A 20,096-nucleotide genomic window follows, 5' to 3' on the forward strand; every position below is an offset into this window, starting at 1 on the left:
AGGGAGCTAGGATTCACTGATAATACTTTATAAAAACTGAAAGTTGGAGGGAGTAAATGGCCAACAAAACAACAGGTCTTTAAAAAAGTAATTATAGATGTTTAGTGCCCCTGCTTGACTGTAGTCTTTTATCCATACTGGCAGTAAGAAGTTCCAGGTAGCTTTGAATGTAATTTGCAATGTGTGACACACAGAGGCTCGAGATGCAGAGGAAACTGGCGGGAGACGAGTGTGAGAGAGAAGAGAAAGAGCAAAGAATCTTAGGGACTACAAGGCTGGAGGAAAAACAATGCAGCCCAAAAGAGGAGACAAAGACCTAGAAATGGGCTAAGGCAGGGAGAGAACAGTCTCCCCAGAAGAGCTCTGCAGGCGAGTTAGAGAAGTTGGCCAGAGGTCTGAACTCCCTCCACTTCCTTTCTGGCAGTCCAGAAGATCTCCCACTGGGAGGAAGGGGAGAGGATACAGGACTGACCCCAGGAGTACCTTATACCAGCCTGATATCTTCAGGCTGTGTGTACTGTCCCATGAGCTGCTTCTGCTGGGATATGAAATTACAAGAGAAGGTAGAGCAGGAAGGAAATCAGTAGAACTTGGAAATGTGGCTCTACTGCGAAAATGGCATTGCAGAACTGTTTCTCTCTCAAGGATTCCAGATTAAATCTGCTCAGTTTACAAGTAAAAAGATGTTTTTTCTTAACAGCCCTGCAAACTCAGCCTGGGATCTGACAGTGAAGCTGTGCAGTTTGTGTTTCATGGACTCTTGTAAGTAACAGTCTGCAGACTATATTCGCTTTCAGTTACACATGTACAACCCCACTGCTTATAATGGGGACAGGTCCAACTCCCATGGAGAGGCAATTTCACCCATCCCAAGCTCAAAACTGCCTCTCCTTGCCACCAGGACCCTCCTATGCCTTTCTAGCTGCTGGTCTCCTCCTGTCTCATACCAGAAAGAAGCTCAGTCTGTCCTCAGAATCCAAGGGCAGGGATTTTCTAGATGCCAAGAAGCAGCTATATATTAATTTAAAAAAGAGCTAGTGAGAGCAGATAAGTGGGAAGGAAGCATGCTGTTCTTTGCCTACTCAAGGGTGAGTGGCCAGAAAAAGATAAAAAAGGGTGGTAGTCGTACTATTTTATAACTGGGAAGGAAAAGATGCAGACAGGAGTTGGGACAGGGAAGAGGAGGGAAATGAAAAACAATGCGCTAAAAGTTAAAAGGGTTATAATACTTTAGTACTTGAGGTCACAAAATAAATACCCCGAGGGCATTCTGTGCCAAAAAATTAAAAATTCTGCACACAATATTTTAAAATTCTGCAAATTTTATTTGTCAAATAAATGTGGAGGCTCCAGCATGGCATTGGGGAGCACAGGCCACTGGCAGCTCACAGGTGGGTGATCACTGTGCAGCCTCCTTCCCCTCCAACCCCCGGGCGCAGACTGTGCAGTGAGGCTGCAAGCAACCCTGACACAGTGCAAGGAGCAGGCCTGCACCAGAAACATCCCAGGGCCCTGCCCCTCCGTGTGGGCAGGCAGGCTCAGTAATGCAGGATCCAAGTGTGGAGGGGCTTTAGTGTGTGGGGATCCAGGTGTGGTTGAGAGGGCTCTACGTGGGGAAATAGGGATGCAGGTGGGATCTGGGTGCACAGGGGCTTGTTGGGGGGGGGGGTTCTGGGTGCAATGGTAATGGGACTCTGCAGCGGGATCCTGGTGAAGGTGGTTGAGACTCAGCAGGGCGGGAATGGCTGTGTGGGGCTCAGTGGAGGATCCAGACTCTGGGGGAATGGGCCTCAGTGGGGTGGCGATCCAGCTGTGGGTGGCTTGTCAGGGTGGTCCAGGTGCAGGGGGAATGGAGCTCATGGGAGAAGGGGGTGTGTGTTCTGATGGAGGTCCTGGGTGAGGCTCATCAGGAAAGTCTGGGTATGAGAAGGTCTGGATGCATGGGGGTTGAATGGATGGAGGAGCAGCTCCATGTATAGGGGTCCCGGGGTCCCTTCCCCTGCAGCTGAGGAGCGATGGGTGCATGAATGGGGGGGGGGGGGGGGGAGTTTGCAGAGCTTCCTGCAGCGGGGGGGAGAAATCTGGCGATGGGTCTGACTCAGCCCCAGCTGCCATGCAGGGGAAAAGGAAGTTCTCTCCTCCCCAGCCCAGCCAGGACAAGCAGCTGAGCCCGACACAGGTTAGGAGCCACCAGCTGGGTCTTTCCCAGTCCTGCCTCCTGCCCCAGTGATTTACCTCTCTGCTGGCTGCCCTGGGCACCCAAAACATACTGCTGAGGAGTGGTCGCATGACCACTCTTGTAACTTCCTTTTTCTGACAGGGAAGCAAGTCATTTTTCTGCAGGGAAGAAGAAAAATATGTGGGGAACATAAATTCTGCACATGCACAGTGGTGCAGAATTCCTACAGGAGTAAATAAAGACTGGACAGCTCTCAGGTAGATCATTAGCAAAGGGGCAACAATATGGTTGAACAGGATTTAGTTATTTTCATTTTCATTTTTCAACTGTGCATATCAAGTTTTCTAGGCAAAATAAATATACATTTGTATCAAAACAAAAACATTAGAAAGTTAGACCTTCCAAGAATGTTGCAGCCCCCAAAGAATCCCATCCCATCACCAAGTCCATCCTATCATCAAACCTGCCCTGCAAGAACACCCTGAGAAAGCCAACAAGTCTTGCAGCAGGACCCAAGGGTCACCAAAGCCAGGTTCTGGGGGAAATCAAGAAGGGAAGCAAGTTCCAGACCCAGGCACACTTCCCCAGCCTTCTCTTCTTAATAGCATGGAACTGTTTATCTGAGCTACTCAAGTTATCATAGCTTCCACAGTGTCGCACCAGAAAAAAAAAGCAGTGCCCCCCACACAAACAGGGATCATGCACTAATGATTCCTACCCAGGGGGGTAGGAATCTCTCTTTCAAGAAACAATGCTACTAGTCATGGCTGATAATTCTCATGTGCAGAAGACTGGGCCACAAGCACTGGGGATAAGCACGGAGGGAATTTCAGGCTGGAAATAAATCACAGTTTCCTGCTCTTTCAATTTTTGGAATCTTGTGTTTATTAAACTATCAATTGGGAAGTGCCTCATCACACTGCTGTGCTGCTGCTCTGGATCCATCCCCAAATAGTCTCCAAACAGTGATGCAGGCACACAACACAGCACTCCCCAACAGGTTAGTTGACCATCTGGGTACATCATCTTGATATCCTCTCTGCTTCTGCTATCTAAAGCAGTAGGAAAAAAAAAAAGCAATATCTACCTCGTCTCATTAGAATAGTGTCACAAATGTGACGTTATGCCCCATATTATTTATGGCAATATACTTACAATGCAGCATAACAGATATTTTATGCAAAATAGGTCTTATAAGGTATCATCGGAAAGGTTATAATTTACTGAATGTGATTATCCAATTTGTATGCATGTATCATTTCTGTATCTGAAGTTAGGAATACTGACTATGTAACAATTATAATTGTGTGTATATTTGGGAGACACTCACCAGAAAACAGGCCATCAGCCTTGATGGGCCATTAGGAAGAAACAATAAGACTTTGAAGATACTAGTCTCTCTCCTGAGAAGCATCGTGGGAAGTTGCTGTGACGCTACTAGTTGTGACGCTATGTGGTCATGTCACCTGGTACTAAATACTATCTTGGACTTCTACTAATTTTCCACTAAAAGGAGTGGGGAGGTCAAGACTGGGAAACAAAAGATTCCCACCTTATTTAAATTTTATTTAAGGCTGGGGAGGCAAGTTGAACTTGGTTCACTCTTCACTGAATCCCCACCCAGAAGGACTGCTGGAAACACCTAAGGAACAAGGACAAAGGGAAAAGGGGAGGAGTACTGAATATAGTCTGTGAATAAGATACCTGAAGATTTAAGCTGCAAGCAGGGTAGCTAACCTTCAAAATTTCTGCAACCTGCCCCAAAAGCAAGAGAAATTACTTATTAAAAAAAGAGTGGTTTCAAGATCTTAAGCTTAGTATGCATGTTTTGTTTTATTTGCTTGGTAATCTGCTTTGTTCTGTTTGCTATCCCCTATAATCACTTAAAATTTACCTTTTATAGTTAATAAACTTATTTCTTGTTTATAACATAACCCAGTGTGTGCAATTCATATCTGGGGGCGGCTGGCAGGGCAGGAAGCTGTGCATCTCTCTCTCTCCCCACACACCGAGGAAGAGATCTCTCTATAAAGCGTAAGACAATATTATTTTGGGTTTACTCCCCAAAGGAGATGTACACTTCAGTGCTGGGCAATTTCCTAGCTGAATCTCTTCATAAAGAGCTGCTTGCAGACTCTGATTCTACAGCTGGTGCATCCCTACTTCTGTGTGTGTGTGCTGCCAGAAAGCCTGATTCAGCAAAAACAGGGAGAGGGCCCCCAGGTTAGTGGAGCAGGCAGGCTCAGTGAAACCCCAGCACATCAGGTGGCATCCTGGACGGGCGGGGGGGGGGGGGGAGAAGAACGACAGGGGAAGGTGTTCCAACCCGTCACAAAATATATTTAAACAAACTGACCCAGCTCCAACATTTTGGCATGTACTGATGAAACTCCATTGTTTGGCAATGATAGATGCGTCATTTGTTTGAGATTTCTTTTAAAAAAAAAAGAACAAAAACACTCTCCAACACTACCGGACAGTTTTTGATATACCAATACACTGCTATGGAAAGGACTAGGATGTCACAGGTGTAACTTGTGACCAGCTCTGGCTCATCCCTGGGAATGGGACTGTAAAACATTTAAGAACACCACGCTTTAGAAATACGCACAGATATTTCATTAATCAATTATTTCCTTTAGGTAAGAGACCTTGCTATTTTCAGTAAGCAGTTTTCAAATTACAGTCCAAAAGAATGGTTTACTTTAAAAGTAAGAAGAGGGGGAAATACTCACTTATTGAAACAGATTTCCCCACTATCATCAGAAAACATTAATAATCTGCATTATTCTAAGCCCTTTTCAGTGGTAGTGCTTCACTCAGTTGCCTCCAGCCTTAATTTACTCCAATGCTGCTATACACTGAGCAGTCTTAAAATATTTCTGAACAGCATGCGAGTAACACCGTAGCAGCTGAACTGGGAGTTGATCGGACTGATTTATATATTGTAAAAAGAAAAGGAGTACTTGTGGCACCTTAGAGACTAACAAATTTCATCGGATGCATTCGGTGGAAATTTTCCACCGAATGCATCCGATGAAGTGAGCTGTAGCTCATGAAAGCTTATGCTCAAATAAATTTGTTAGTCTCCAAGGTGCCACAAGTACTCATTTTCTTTTTGCGAATACAGACCAACACGGCTGCTACTCTGAAACCTGTCATTATATATTGTAGTTTCACTAATGCTCCATTGCAGCTAAGCATCCCTCCTTATGCCTGGGGATCACTTTCCTGATATTTCATTTTTAAACTTTCTCTCTCTAAAATGTTTACTCATGCCCCATTTCAAATGGTTTACAGTAGCTCACTGGCTATTAATCTGTTTAAAAAATATTTTCATTTTATATTCCGTCACTAAGTACTTTACAACCATTTTATTAATTCCCACAAAGATGTTTATTGCTAGATGAAACTTTAGAATCAACGTGCTGTCACTGTTCAGCATTAATGAATGAAGTCCAAATAGGTATAAATCCCATATAATGTATTTTGCTTTTGAGGATCTTCCTCAGAGAAAAAAAAAGTACAAAACTATGTGCACTCAAAATTGTACCATTCTAATTGTGGAAGCACTTATCTGATTCCATTGACAAAGGTTATCTATTTCAAGGAGAAAAACAGAATCAAAAGAAGGGAAATGTGGGTACCTGGGGCTAGATTCACAAAAGGACTGAGGTGCCTACTCGCCTCTATAAGTGCCTTATGTCCAATATTTAAGCACCTTGTCATTCAGAAAACCACCACTGAGCTGCCACCTAATCTTGTAGGTGCCTACATTTCTTGGGTGCCTAAGCTTTTGGCAGTGGGCTCGTGCAAAGCTGCATAAGCCCAGATAGGATTCTCAGACTAGGAATTTCTCTGCCTATCTCATCTGCACGGCCCAATCCAGTAGCTATGCTCAGAGTACACGTAATCTATAAAAAAAAGCTTCTCCTCAGCATTTCCCACTTGCTAGTTTGCTGGATTCTGTGTATCCCTTTCTTATGTACCTAACTCTCCCCATACAATGAATGGAAAGTTTGGGCATCTAACTCAGGGTTGTGAATTTCACTCAAGCAGGGGGCCTAGGAGTTAAGCGTTCTAATGCTTAAGTTCCCTTTGTGAATCTAGCCCCAACTTTTTTACATGATATAAAAATGTTAAACCTTGTATTGATTAGTATTCTACTGCAATCCCAGTTTATGGTCCAATCCTACAACAAAGTCAATGAGAGTTTTACCACTGTCTTCAATTAGAGCAGGAAAAAGCAACACACTTGCTCTATCTGATCTGCCCAGCAGATCCAGCTAGTCCAATACCCCCTTTCAGAAGTGACTAGAACCAGATACTCTAAAGCAAGGTACAAGAATCAAAGTAGACAATTACAGAATAGCTTATCCACAATAGAAGAGTTTTCTTGACCTCTCACTTAGCGGCTGGTTTATTCCCTGAAACATGACAATTTATATCCCTTCTTTAAAAAATATCCTATCGAATGTCACTGTGAATGTTATCCACATAAATGTTTAACTCTATTTTGAGTCCCACTAAACTCTTGGCCTCAATTATATCTTGTGACAGTTAGTTTCACAGGTTAATTGTATGTGCATGTAAAAGATATTTCCTTTTATCAATTTTCAAATTTACCATGTTCTTTTATTTAACTTCTTTATACCATCTCCTCTGTAAACAGTCACAACCTTTTCAAGCTCCCCTCACATGGAAGGCTTTCCATGCCTCCTTTCATTTTATTACTCATCTCTGAGTGCCTACTGTATTTCTGCAATGTTTTTTTCAGGATCAGGTCCACACTGCTTTTGGCTTGATCCTGAAAGGTGCTGTGTGCCCTCAACTCCCACTCATTCCAATGGCTTTAAGCATCTCTCAGGATCAGTCCTTTTTGTACAACTACTGATCTTTTTATACGTTGCTGTTATGGTAAAGAATTAGATGAAACTGTAGCTTGTATCTCCTTCTAGCAAAGTCAATTCACAAAGATGACTCACCTCTGGTTTTGGAACAAAGGCTCGGCCTGGAATTGTGAACCGGTTTTGAACAGTGCAGAGGTACTGAGACATGATGGACAGTCTGCTACGCTGCTTGCTTCCTGTGGTGGCTATGAGCCTCTATGGGATAATCAGAATGTCATTTATAATGAATCCAGACTGATCAAGTGGAAAGAATATTAAAGCTCTATCAACTTGAGCTTAATCTAAAAGGTAAGGATATTTAAAACCAAGAGTAACAAAAGCATTTTTTTTTTAAAGGCACCCTCTTAAAAGTAAATACAATGACCAAAATTAATGTCCAAACCATCCAAAGTTTTGTTTTTTTTTTTTTAACATGCCTATCAAGGTATCTAAATTACATAAAATTTATTTCCCCAAACCTGTAGTTAAATCTGCACAGGTAGTTCCCTATACTTCTGTGGAGTTTCACCAATATAAAAATGGTTCTGGGAGCCACCTGAACAGATCTGCTTGCAGAGCTCATGCTGAAGACAGAACTGAGTGACAATGTTCCCAAAGCCTCCCTTGTTCCCAATGTCCATGTTTGAGTGTTCATTTTTCTGGTCTTTTTTAATTCTTGCAAGATCAAATATTAGTCAAATGAGGTTCTCACAGATGCAATATAAGGAAGCAAATAAAAGTATTACTACCTGTAAATTCATCTGAACTTATTACAAAGATAAGGCTGATTTTCCCCTCCTCAATAACTGGATGACATTTTAAAAATATCGTTAAATGAAACTATTTAATAAAAATGAGGCAATAAATCTTCAAATTGTTTTCACTTAAAATTCAGCTCTCAAGATCTCTTTTCATAAAAAAGTCCCAAAAAAAGACAACTTACAAGGTCAAAATTACTAGTTTTGTAAATGACCACCACAACAGTCAGGCATTATCGGAAACTAAGTATAATTGAGCTAGGAATGAAGCAGTGTTGCAGGTCACTTAATGAACAATCAGGTGAGATAATCTTAAATGGAGTAGGTGGAAATATAATCTCTATCTGCTGTTGGTGCCTCTTTTTGCAGTTGGGAAACATGGGCACAGGATACCACACAGAACCTCCCTTGCTAAACTACAGAAACGCATGGGAATTTTTTCATACATTTTTCAATAACTCCTAACATCAGTTCAACTGAACTGGTATGAAAACATGAGGAAGCAGTAGGATAAACGAGGCTCCTGTGACTTTCAGCTATTTTAGTTAAAAGTGGTAAAAACTGGTCCTGTCTACACTACTGTGCCCATGATCTGTTAGGAATTGTGTTGTGTGTATTTAGCCAATGTGGACAAGACCTCAAGGTATTTGTACAAAGAAAGAATGATAAGACAGAATGCCAAACATTAGAAGTGGTTCTTATTGCACCGAAATATCATAAGGTGATTCATGTCCTCATTTGCCACATCACCTTTGTTAAAATATATGCAGATGAAAAAGATGACATGGATATCTGATGGTAATGTCTGCATCCAGTGTGCCCTCCAGTGAACACAGTACCATTGAAATGTTGGCATGGCTACTGAAGCCTTGCATACAGTAGGAAATTGAACTGTTGCTGAAAACTCCAGTACTGACACTACAGATGGTTTAAGTGCTAATGTAGAAAAGAAAATCATTTTCAATGCTATTTCAGAAAGAGCATAACACTTGGTTTTGTCTGGTCTACGCTGGCACTTAAAATGAAATGACTGAACTGGTTTAACAGTTCAACTTCGCTGAAAACACCAGGCAAGAAAATGCAAGTTACGTGCCACAAAGTTGTACAAAGATGTTTTACCGTCAGAATCTATATCATCACTTTTCCCCTTGCTGTTGCCCTTTTTAGTCTATCAAGCTTCTCATTCCATCTAAAATCCATATATGGGCAATGTTTGATTTTGCACCAAGTAAAAAATAAAAACAGTAATAAGTATTTTTGGTCATACTTTTTTTTCCTTCTTCCAACAAAAACAGAAATTCTACTTACTAATATCTTTCACCTGATGATCTAAACGTGTATCTCTATACACCTCTGTGAAACTGACTAAGCGTTATTCCTGTTCTACTACTAGTGCATTTTAAGTATTTATAAGACACCTATATCCTGGATATACAAGTCTAATTTTTACGAACAGCTAAACGGAGGCAGAAAGGTGAAACAACTTGCCTTAGGTCTAAACAGAGAGCGTCAGATCAGGAATAAAACCTCGAAGTTCTGACTTCCAGTTTCTTGGCGACCATAAGGTAACCTATTTTTTTTACTGAAGGCCCTTCCCCAAAAGGCATACCAACTCATAAATAATGGAAATGTGAGCCATAATACTGAAAGACTTTGATTTCTTTTTATAAAATATTCACTGGAATCGTGCACATTTAAATAAATGAGAAACCAAGAAACAGAAGATCCTACAGTGTAAACACAACAACCAGCACTGACTCATTCCATGACCTTGAGAACATCACTCCACTTTATAACGTTCCGTCTTTTCAGCTTTCTAAATACAATGAACTTAATGGGTATGCTATTTTGCACGTCATTTGAGCTATGTTGGGTGCAGAAACACTATAATCTGCATGTCAGGTTGGAAAAAAAACCCTAAAGGCACATACAGCTGGTTATAACTATATAAAGTACGGAGTGTTTTTATGTTCTCAATTCTCTTGCTGCTATCATAGCATTCCACATCTTTCCACTTTATACTTTAAAGCCTAATCTATTAAGCATTTTTTAAATGTTTAGGCTAATAGCTCTTATCAAGAATTTGGGGGGGGGGGGGGGGGGGGGAAGAACTGGATCTTGTGTCAGAAATCACATGGACTCAGAGATGATGGGTGGTGATCAATGGCTCCATGTCTAGTTGGCAGCCGGTATCAAGCGGAGTGCCCCAAGGGTCGGTCCTCGGGTCGGTTTTGTTCAATATCTTCATAAATGATCTGGAGGATGGTATGGATTGCACCCTCAGCAAGTTTGCAGACGACACTAAACTGGGAGGAATGATAGATATGCTGGAGAGTAGGGACAGGATACAGAGGGCCCTAGTCAAATTAGAGGATTGGGTCAAAAGAAATCTGATGAGGTTCGACAAGGACAAGTGCAGAGTCCTGCACTTAGGACGGAAGAATCCCATTCACCGCTACAGACCAGGGACCGAATGGCTAGGCAGAAGTTCTGCAGAAAAGGACCTACGGGTTACAGTGGACGAGAAGCTGGATATGAGTCAACAGTGTGACCTTGTTGCCAAGAAGGCCAATGGCATTTTGGGATGTACAAATAGGGGCATTGCCAGCAGATCGAGGGACGTGATCGTTCCCCCTCTATTCAACATTGGTGAGGCCCCATCTGGTGTACCGTGTCCAGTGTTGGGCCCCACACTACAAGAAGGATGTGGAAAAATTGGACAGTGTCCAGCGGAGGGCAACAAAAGTGATTAGGGGACTGGAACACATGACTTATGAGGAGAGGCTGAGGGAACTGGGATTGTTTACTCTGTGGAAGAGAAGAATGAGGGGGGATTTGATAGCTGCTTTCAACTACCTGAAAGGGGATTCCAAAGAGGATGGATCTAGACTGTTCTCAGTGGTAGCAGATGACATAACAAGGAATAATGGTCTCAAGTTGCAGTGGGGGAGGTTTAGGAGTAGCAGCCGTGTTAGTCTGTATTCGCAAAAAGGAAAAGAAGTGCTTGTGGCACCTTAGAGACTAGCAATTTTATTTGAGCATAAGCTTTCTTAAGTGATCACTCTCCTTACAGCGTGTATGATAAAATCCATTGTTTCATGTTCTCTCTGTGTGTATATAAATCTCCCCACTGTATTTTCCACCGAATGCATCCAATGAAGTGAGCTGTAGCTCACAAAAGCTTATGCTCAAATAGATTTGTTGGTCTCTAATGTGCCACAGGTACTCCTTTTCCTTTTTGGGGGAGGTTTAGGTTGTATATTAGGAAAAAAAATTTCACTAGGAGGGTGGTGAAACACTGGAATGCGTTACCTAGGGAGGTGGTGGAATCTCCTTTCTTAGAAGTTTTTAAGGTCAGGCTTGACAAAGCCCTGGCTGGGATGATTTAGTTGGGGATTGGTCCTGCTTTGAGCAGGGGGTTGGACTAGATGGCCTCCTGAGGTTCCTTCCAACCCTGATATTCTATGATTCTAAGATAAAAGAAGGCTGCTTTATTTCACATTCACAAAATACAGAATACTTGTCCCAGATGTTCTCTACAGCCATCTACTGGAACCACTTAAGTACTTATCTCGAACCCTGTCCTCCCAAACACTGCAGTAAATGTAGCAGAATGATGGGAGCTCTAGGTACCGGAGTAATGCTCTAGGTACCCGAAATAACAGCAGAGGTTTAAATTTATGGCATACAATCACTATTTCTCATTTACACAACTCACAAAAGGCCTTGCAGGTAAAACTTAATGTCTAACCTGGTTTTCAGTTTGGAGCAGCTACTTTAACCTTTTGAGTGCAACACATAGAATATACACTCGGGTAACAAACAAAACTGAATACTTACGGAACAATGAAGTGGTTGAGAAAATGGTAATCTGGTTTTCTAAAACACTGAATGAAATAAACTATAAAAAACATCTGAGGGCATTGTAGAGTGAGTCAGCTGATCATAAGTTGACTAGAAACATCTGAGAGTATCTGTAGAGAGCAGGAAGATCAATTTTACTTTCATCAAGTTTCTCAGTTTTCAAATGAAATGTAACCAGTCAAAAACTGCTCCAGGAGTTCTTCGAATTGGAAACTGATTTGGTGCACTCAGTTTTATTCTTATCAGAGTCAGGGTATGGTGAAGAGATTGGCAATGGTTCCATTCAGATTTCTGGCATCAAGATTATATTCAGGAAAGCAAAGACCAGCATCTCTGGGCTCCGCTGACAAGAAATTCCCTATGTTTGAAGTGTTTAATCATTGGTGGGAATCAGTGATATGACATATTTCAAATCTGAAAATCTTCTGCTAGCAAGGGAGGTCTAAAATAAAGCAAGGTAAAAAAATTACTTCCAGTGTAATTCTTGAGGTGACTGAAAGGTTTAGAAAAACAAGATGAAGTGCTAACTCAAAATGTCACATCAGCTGATGAGGAAAGGAAATAGTTAAAGACAGCAAAGGAGCATGCTGTGGAAGCTACTTGGAATGAAGCATCAGACTTCAGAGAAAACAAGATTGTGAAATGTTTCAATGCTTACGGGAGATTTGTCTCCCACATAAGAAGAAACTTTTTATAAAAACAGTGTGCAATGAAAAGAACTGAGCAGATTTTGAAAATTAATATTAAACTGTATAATTTGTAGCTAAGCACACACAAACTTAAACACTGTGCCAGGTTTCCTGCCTTAAAATTACAATGTCAGAGAAGTATAGACTATTAGGCAGTTTTAAAACGTTATGAAGTCAACAAAATCTCTTTCAGGCTTTTCTCATCTATAACTAAAGTAATTAGGTGCTGAAATAATTTGTCCAATTGTAAGCTTTTAATAAGCCAATAACAAAACTTACCTCTGCTACTTCCTTCTGAAAAGTCAAAGTCATCTGAGTTCGACCATAAACAAAAGGTCCATCTCTATTGGAAACATTTTCAAGCCACCTGATGATTAGAGGAGTCGAAACACTGAACGGTAGATTTCCAATGATATGTACATTTGGTGGATCTATAAGAATTTGAAAAGAAATCTTTTGTAAAAATAGGTAGATAAGTGGGGTAGGGTGAAAGGCTGTGGTTTTGTGGAACACTGATCACTTTCTACAATTAGAGAGGGCTGTATAATTTGGAAGGCCTCCACTTCAGCAGAAGAGGGACTAATTTCCTTGGGGACAGGCTGGCTAGAGCAGTCAGGAGGGAATTAAACTAATAGCAAAAGGGGAGGGTACAAAGAAGGAAGATATGAGCCCTCAGAAGAAAATCAAGATGTTGAGAACAAAATTTATTCAAGAAACCAAAGAACATAAAACAGAAAAAAATCCTGAATTACCTGTACACTATGCTAGGAGTCTAGGTAACAAGAGAAACAGGAAATGCTCATTTATGAGCATGAATTTGATCTAGCTGGTATTATTATTATTATTATTATTATTAAACCTGGTGGGACTGACATGACTGGAATGTTAAATCAATGGTTATGACCTATTTAGGAAGTATCAAAATGGGAATAGTGGGAGTGGCACTACGTAAAAAGTGGCATTACTTATTTCCACATCCCTAATAACACAGAAGAAAATTATCTTGAATGCTTATGGCTCAATGTCCTAACAGATAAAGCACAAGATGGGGTAGTATTCGATGACTGCTACAGACCATCACATCACAACAGGCCCGGAACAGGATGACTGCCTACTTATGCACTCATCTATAATATGTAGGAACAAAAACTGTTGTCCTGGGAGACTTCAATTTGAGTGACATATGCTGGAGGACTCATGCTGCCAATACTTAAAACATCCTTGGAATTTCTAAACATTATGGACAATTTCCTAAGTCAAAAAGCGTTGCAGCAACATATTATATTATATATTATACCTTGTCCTAACAGATAAAGAGAACTGAGCACAGAACTAAAAGTGAAAGGTAGCTTAGGTACAAGTGATCAGGACTTGATCACATTTATAACGTGCAAGCGGAATAAAGTCCAGACCAGTAATATATACACACACACACGGTGCGTTAACAAGGCCTATTTCACAAAACTGAAAACAATTATGAGCCAAATGAGCAGGGTCCTGGCCAAAAGAGTGATGCTTCCCAGGATCGCATTAATGGGAATATTGAGTAGGAGAGGTTATTTTGCTTCTGTATTTGGCACTGATGTGAGCATGGCTGGAATACTGTGTCTAATTCTGGTACCCACAATTCAAGAAGGATGTGGATAAATTGGAGAGGGTTCAGCACAGAGCCAGGAGAATGATTAAAGGATTAGAAAATATGCCTTTACAGCGACAGACTTAAGGAGCTCAGTCTACGTAGCTTAGCAAAGAGAAGTTTCAAGAGCGCCTTGATTACAATCTAAGTACCTTCAATCTAGCAGAGACAGGTATAACACAAACCAATGGCTGGAAGTTGAAGCTAGAAAAATTCAGATAAGAAATAAAGCATAAGTGTAATGGTGAGAGTAATTAACCACTGGAACAATTTACCAAGGGTCTAGGTGGAGTTTCCATTACTGACAATTTCTAAATCAAGATTGGAGGTTTTTCCTAAAAAGATACACTTTAGGAATTATTTTGGGGAAATTCTATGGCCTGTCCTATAGAAGAGGTCAGACTAGATGATCACAATAGTCCCTTCCAACCTTAGAATCTATTAATCTATAATCAAATGCATCTTGAGAGTTTACACAGAAACAGCTTTACCCTTATTCTTCTTTTCATATGCAATAAACAATTCTGGGAACTTTCTAACATCCATCCTGTGTATTTGTATCTAAACTAATCAGACACAGAATAGAATTCTTAAATGCATCAGTTCTAGAAAGGTACTTTTTAAAAATTCAACTCCATCCTCATATACACATTTGCGCATACCCACGTTTTATTAATTAAATTCCCAATGACATGGGAAGATGCAATACAACAGGGGATTTTCCAAAAAAAGTTAACGGAATATGTTTCCTTTGTATGTCAAATTAGAAAAAAAAACCACACTTTTAATGTTCTTCTGGCATCCACCAGATGCTGTGTCTATCTTTGACTAAGAAATCAAGTTTTGGAAAAGTCTAAACTTACCTATAAAAGTTTATCTAGTACTGTCATATGGTTTTAGGAGAAAAGGTGAGATCCAGCCATAGGAAAACCCTAAGATTTGATAAAAAGCCATGATTAGACCTTATACTTTCCCAGTATGCATGACCGAAGGGTCAGCAATATACTTCAAGTACCAAGAAACTCTCCAAGTTTCAAAAGAGGATTCTACAAGACTCTTCAGTGGGGTTACAACAGAATTTAATAAATGGTGGTTTATCACACAAAAGCAGGAGGATGGGGGAAAACAACAATATGTGCACTACGTGTTTTACTTCTGTGCTCTTCAGAAACTGTTTTTTCACAATGATAACATCCTGAGGCTTGTACTTCCAAAGGTACTGACCATTTTAAATGACACAAATTCAGCCTCTTTGCCTTAGGGCTTGCCTACACTTAAAAGGCTGTAATGGCTCAGCTGCACCGACCTAGTTCTTCAGTAAAGACACTACCTACGCCAACAGGAGGGCTTCTCCTTTTGGCGTAGATACTCCACCTCCCCAAGAAGAGTAGTTATGTCCAGGGGAGAAGCCCTACCATTGACACAGTGCTGTTTACAACAGGAGTTAGGTTGTAACCGCGTTACTCAGGGGTTTGGATTTTCCACTTCCCTAAGCAACAGTTATACCATAATTATAAGTTGTTAGTGTACACCAAGTCTCAGACAAGGTAGGAAATAGGCGATTCTCATGTTTTGTTTTTTCTTTTGGAGGAAAGAAAACCAGACTCTCTAATCTTACCTTTCAGGAAAAATCACTTTGAAGGGTTAACTATTAACAGCTATAATGTAAATTTGGGCGCGATTAGTCAACTGCTATCCACCAAAAGGAATCAAAACCCATGTGTGTAGATGAAGCAAGAGGAAATGGAAATCATGACAAACAACTCTAGGTACCTTGTCAAATAAACTGATTTTCATAGCAACTGTTTGGAGGAAACAAATATATTGAAAGCAGATACTAACCATCTTCCCACTTCTTTTGAAGGTGTTTTGGAAAAGCTTTCTCCATCTTGTATGTCAAAATGTCCCCATGAACAATGTTCACTTTTCCCAGAGCTGCTTCAGACAGCATCTATTTGTTAGCAAGCAAGCAGAATTAGTCTATTTAGCTCCAATAAACAAGGATTATTAAAATGACATTTGAGAATTTTCTCCAATATCAATGTAACTTATTATTTGTGCTTCAAACATGCAAAACTCTCCTATAAGGCTTGATTCTGCAAAATCCTGAGCACTCTGGCCTGATCAAGCAAAACACATTATTAGTCCCACTCAAATCAATGGCACTATTCACACACTTAAAAGTTAAGTACATGCTTAAGTGTTGTGCAGGATCAGGCTAAAGGATTTACATTTTGCAGGATCAAGTTTATAATGCAAATCTATACAGCCATGAAAGAAGGAGTTTTGTACTGAAACAAACTTGTAGATAATAGTTTGTTTATACAAAAATAAATGTACTTTGAAGTTTTCAATACTCTGCTCCTTTTCTTTTTATTATTAGAGATATCAGTTATTAAGGGCTTGTCTAGAGAAACAGCTAGCATGTAGCAAGTGGGGGTATAAATCTACAGTGCACTAGCATGCCACAAAATCTATGTGGATCCTACTCACTTGCACACAAAAAAATCCCCTAGTGCACACTGATATACTCCCATTTCAAAATGGAGATGATCAAAATGCACTAGGGAACTGTAAATGTGCGCTAACAGGGTCCACATGAACAGTTAGTGAGCAGCATGCTACTGCCCTGTAGATTTACATCTCAGCTTGGCGTGCACCATCTAGACAAGTCCTTAACGGTTTTTTTCTTCTTTTGTTTTCCAAGTAATTAGATTTTCCCTGATGAGCCATCTACTGCTGCTTGATCTTGCGTTGATTCATAATGCTTCATTTAAGACATTAGTGTATTTGAAATTATGTCTTCACTGTAGGATCAAACAAGCAGAGAAATAGTCTTTGAGACAGCAAACCATAATAGTAAATCACAAACACTGGTAGTAAGCTCACACAGTAAGAAACATGTGAAAGATACACTAATGTGTTTTAATTTGATAGTTCCAATGTTTTTCCATTTAAATAAAAGTGCCCCATTGAATATACTATTTATGGAGCAAATCAATTTTTATATTTAGCAAGTATCAGAGGAAGATTATTATTATTATTTTTAAAAGAGATTAGGAAAAACAGATGAACGAAAAAGTAATTTTGGTTTGTGTGTATGAAACTTCAAACATGTTATAAACAGTTAAATGTTTTGAGTTTAATCAATGAAAAAAGGGAACTGATTTTTGTGGTAGCTTAGATTTATTTCTTATCAAATCACTTCAGCAGCATCATTTGCATATTCAATTTCAATCATGCAGCTTCATTCAGGGATTTGGACAGGATGAAAAACGTTTTAAAAGTTCACCTCTATACTGCTTAATGGAAAACCAACTTTCTCAGCTTTCTGAGCCAAAGGAAACTGCTTTCCAGGAATGTTCATAGACATATAGCATTCAAGTAGAGATTTAAATTCCATGCAGGGGATACTGAAATGGAGTTTAACTCTTTAAAAAAAAAAAAAAAAAGTCCCTTTCTCTTTTAAATGCAATTATTTTCAACTAGAGAGAAAAAAAAAATCTAACATGAAACAAGTCCGGAATTTTAATTCAAACAAATTTAAGAGTAGATTTCATCACTGCAGCAGTAGTTTAGCTACCTGTAAGTAGTTATTCTGCCTTGATGTGTTAATTTTTACTGTGAAGGGTGACATCCAAGGATGCAAGATAACGTAATAAGATCAATGGAGTAAGTAAATAGTACCAAACGAAGTAGACAGATGTCTATATAAATAATAGGCGGTGATCATGTGAAATTGTTTAATAGTGGGTTTCACTGTCAAGAAGTGTTTAGTTTTTTTAAGTGACTGTAGTTTTCATAATTTAAAAATTCATTAGCATATTAGAGATGGAAGATAAGAACTTTAAACTGTTTGGGTTTTTTTGTAAGCACTATAAAAGTAAATAGGTAAAAGTAACTGTCAGGGTTCCTTTCCCACTCTGAACTCTGGGGTACAGATTTAGGGACGCGCATGCAAGTTTATTTTTACCAGCTTAGGTTAAAAACTTTCCCAAGGCGTAAATTCCACCTTGTCCTTGAACAGTATGCTGCCACCACCAAGTGATTCAGAGAAAGGACCACTTGGAGTTCCTGTTCCCCCAAAATATCCCCCCAAGCCCTTATACCCCCTTTTCTGGGGAGGCTGAGAATAATATCCTAACCAACTGGTTACAAAGTGAACACAGACCCAAATCTCTGGATCTTTGGACACTGGAAAAAAAAACCCACCCCAATCAGTTCTTAAAAGAGAATTTTATTAAAAAAAAAAGAAAAGGTAAAAACCCCCTCTGTAAAATCAGGTTGGAAGATAACTTTACACAGTAACAAAAGATGCACAACACACAGAGGAACCCCCTTTAGCCTTAGTTTCAAAGTTACAACCAAACAGGGATAAACCTCCCTCGAGCAAAGGGAAAATTCACAAGTTGAAAAAACAAAGAAACTAAAACTCCTTGCCTGGCTGTACTTACAATTTCTGTAATATGAGAGACTGGTTCAGAATGGTTTGGAGAACATGGATTGATGTCCGGTCCCTCTTAGTCCCAAGAGCAAACGAACACAGAAACAAAGAACCCAAAACCTCTCTCCCCCCACCCCCACCCCAATTTGAAAGTATCTTTTGTCCCCATTGGTTCCTTTAGTCAGGTGCCAACCAGGTTATTTGAGCTTCTTAACCCCTTATAGGTAAGGAGGAAGTTTAGGCTACCCTTATGGTTATGACAGTAACAAATTAGAAAAAACAAAATGTATTTTTTCAGATGCAACTTTGTGTCTTAATAGCCAACTATTACCTATTGCCCTTTAACTTTCACTACACTAGTAAATTCCACTGCATTTTATGAAATCTGTTGGCATAAAATTGCAACAGAACATTGCTAATTTGAACTAATGACTGGGACACCCATTGTGAATTAATGCAGTTTATGGCAAATCCTGCATCCATCAAGGGTCCTCTGGCAGCAGAACTAATGAGGTTCCACAAGCTTCTTGGCACAAAGTACCGGGGGAAGATGGGACCAGAGGTTTTGTCACTGCAGTTCCTCTTGCCCTCCACCTTGCATCTGAGGGGATATAAAGGGCACTGAGGTATACTTCCACCAATAGGCTGAATTCACCACAATGGAAGAGTTCTGCAGTCATTTCATCACTCAGCCTAAGGGGAAAATCCTACCTCTGCCCTCTTTATAAATCTGCCTAGCCAAGTTATCAGGATGAATGCCAGCATGAGGCTACGACCCTTTGAGGAAGAAGTTTAGATAATTTTACAGGAATCCACTGACCAAATATATGCACAATAATTCACCAAGGACTGGCATATAAGCGTTCTACCAAAAGCCAGTATCCCACTGGCCATCAATCATTGTGAAATGTATGTACAGATAATATTTAAGAAGTTATGTACCTATACTGGAAATTGTGTTCTTAAAGCCTTGAAGTTAAAGGCAGGTTACCTGGTGACCTGTCTTGGGACAGGTTCTGCTCAGGCAGGGCATAGGACACACTTATCTCTACATCTGGTCGTTGTGTATTGTGCGCCTCACAAAGTCTATTTGCATACTAAGCCACCAACTAATCAAGACTGCCAAATTGACTAGAGATCACCATATCTACGAAAAGGAACACACTGCAGGAGGGTGTCCAGTTTATGACTAAGATGAAAGGATTCATCAAGTATCAAAAAATGCAGACACACACCGTATCCTTCACTGAGGAGAGGAGTTGACAAAATGGCCAGTTTCATGAAAAAGGGATCACAGCCTGCCTGGCTGAAAAACATTGGAGAACAATACTGTAAGACATGAAAGTGACTAGTTAAATAAGTCTAGGTTCTAGAATGCAAGTTATGATTTTATTTTATATCCAGTCATTTATTTCCAACACTTCTACTTGCTAACACTTAAATCTCTATACTTTGTTAAATAAACTTACTTGTTTTCACTATAAACTTTTCTAAATGTGGTTTATTAAGCGGAGGAGTGATCTGAGGTGTAACTCATAAGCTGGGATATTTTCCCTTTGAGAGCAGTGGATCTGGGAATACAGTGAATGTTCAGTGGAACAACTGCTGGACTCTGCAGAGGGATGTTCAAAGGGCTT

At 40.1% G+C, this 20,096-nt stretch overlaps 1 protein-coding gene across 6 annotated transcripts in view; it reads right to left on the bottom strand.

Annotated features, from left to right (window-relative positions):
- TFB1M (transcription factor B1, mitochondrial) overlaps positions 1-20,096 on the bottom strand; it is a 45,276-nt gene that overhangs the window by 17,332 nt on the left and 7,848 nt on the right. For 5 of the 6 annotated variants that reach the window (XM_038394829.2, XM_038394828.2, XM_038394830.2 and 2 more), the window contains 3 exons: positions 15,858-15,966; positions 12,659-12,810; positions 7,165-7,284 (listed from right to left, as the gene is read on the bottom strand). In XM_038394829.2, coding sequence (XP_038250757.1) covers positions 7,165-7,284; positions 12,659-12,810; positions 15,858-15,966 — 381 coding nt within the window. Of the gene's footprint in view, positions 1-7,164; positions 7,285-12,658; positions 12,811-15,857; positions 15,967-19,694; positions 19,716-20,096 lie in introns of those variants that run through there. The other variant, XM_038394833.2, reaches the window with a different exon arrangement.

This window comes from Dermochelys coriacea, chromosome 3 (genome assembly GCF_009764565.3).
Source record: "Dermochelys coriacea isolate rDerCor1 chromosome 3, rDerCor1.pri.v4, whole genome shotgun sequence".
Taxonomy (NCBI): domain Eukaryota; kingdom Metazoa; phylum Chordata; order Testudines; family Dermochelyidae; genus Dermochelys; species Dermochelys coriacea.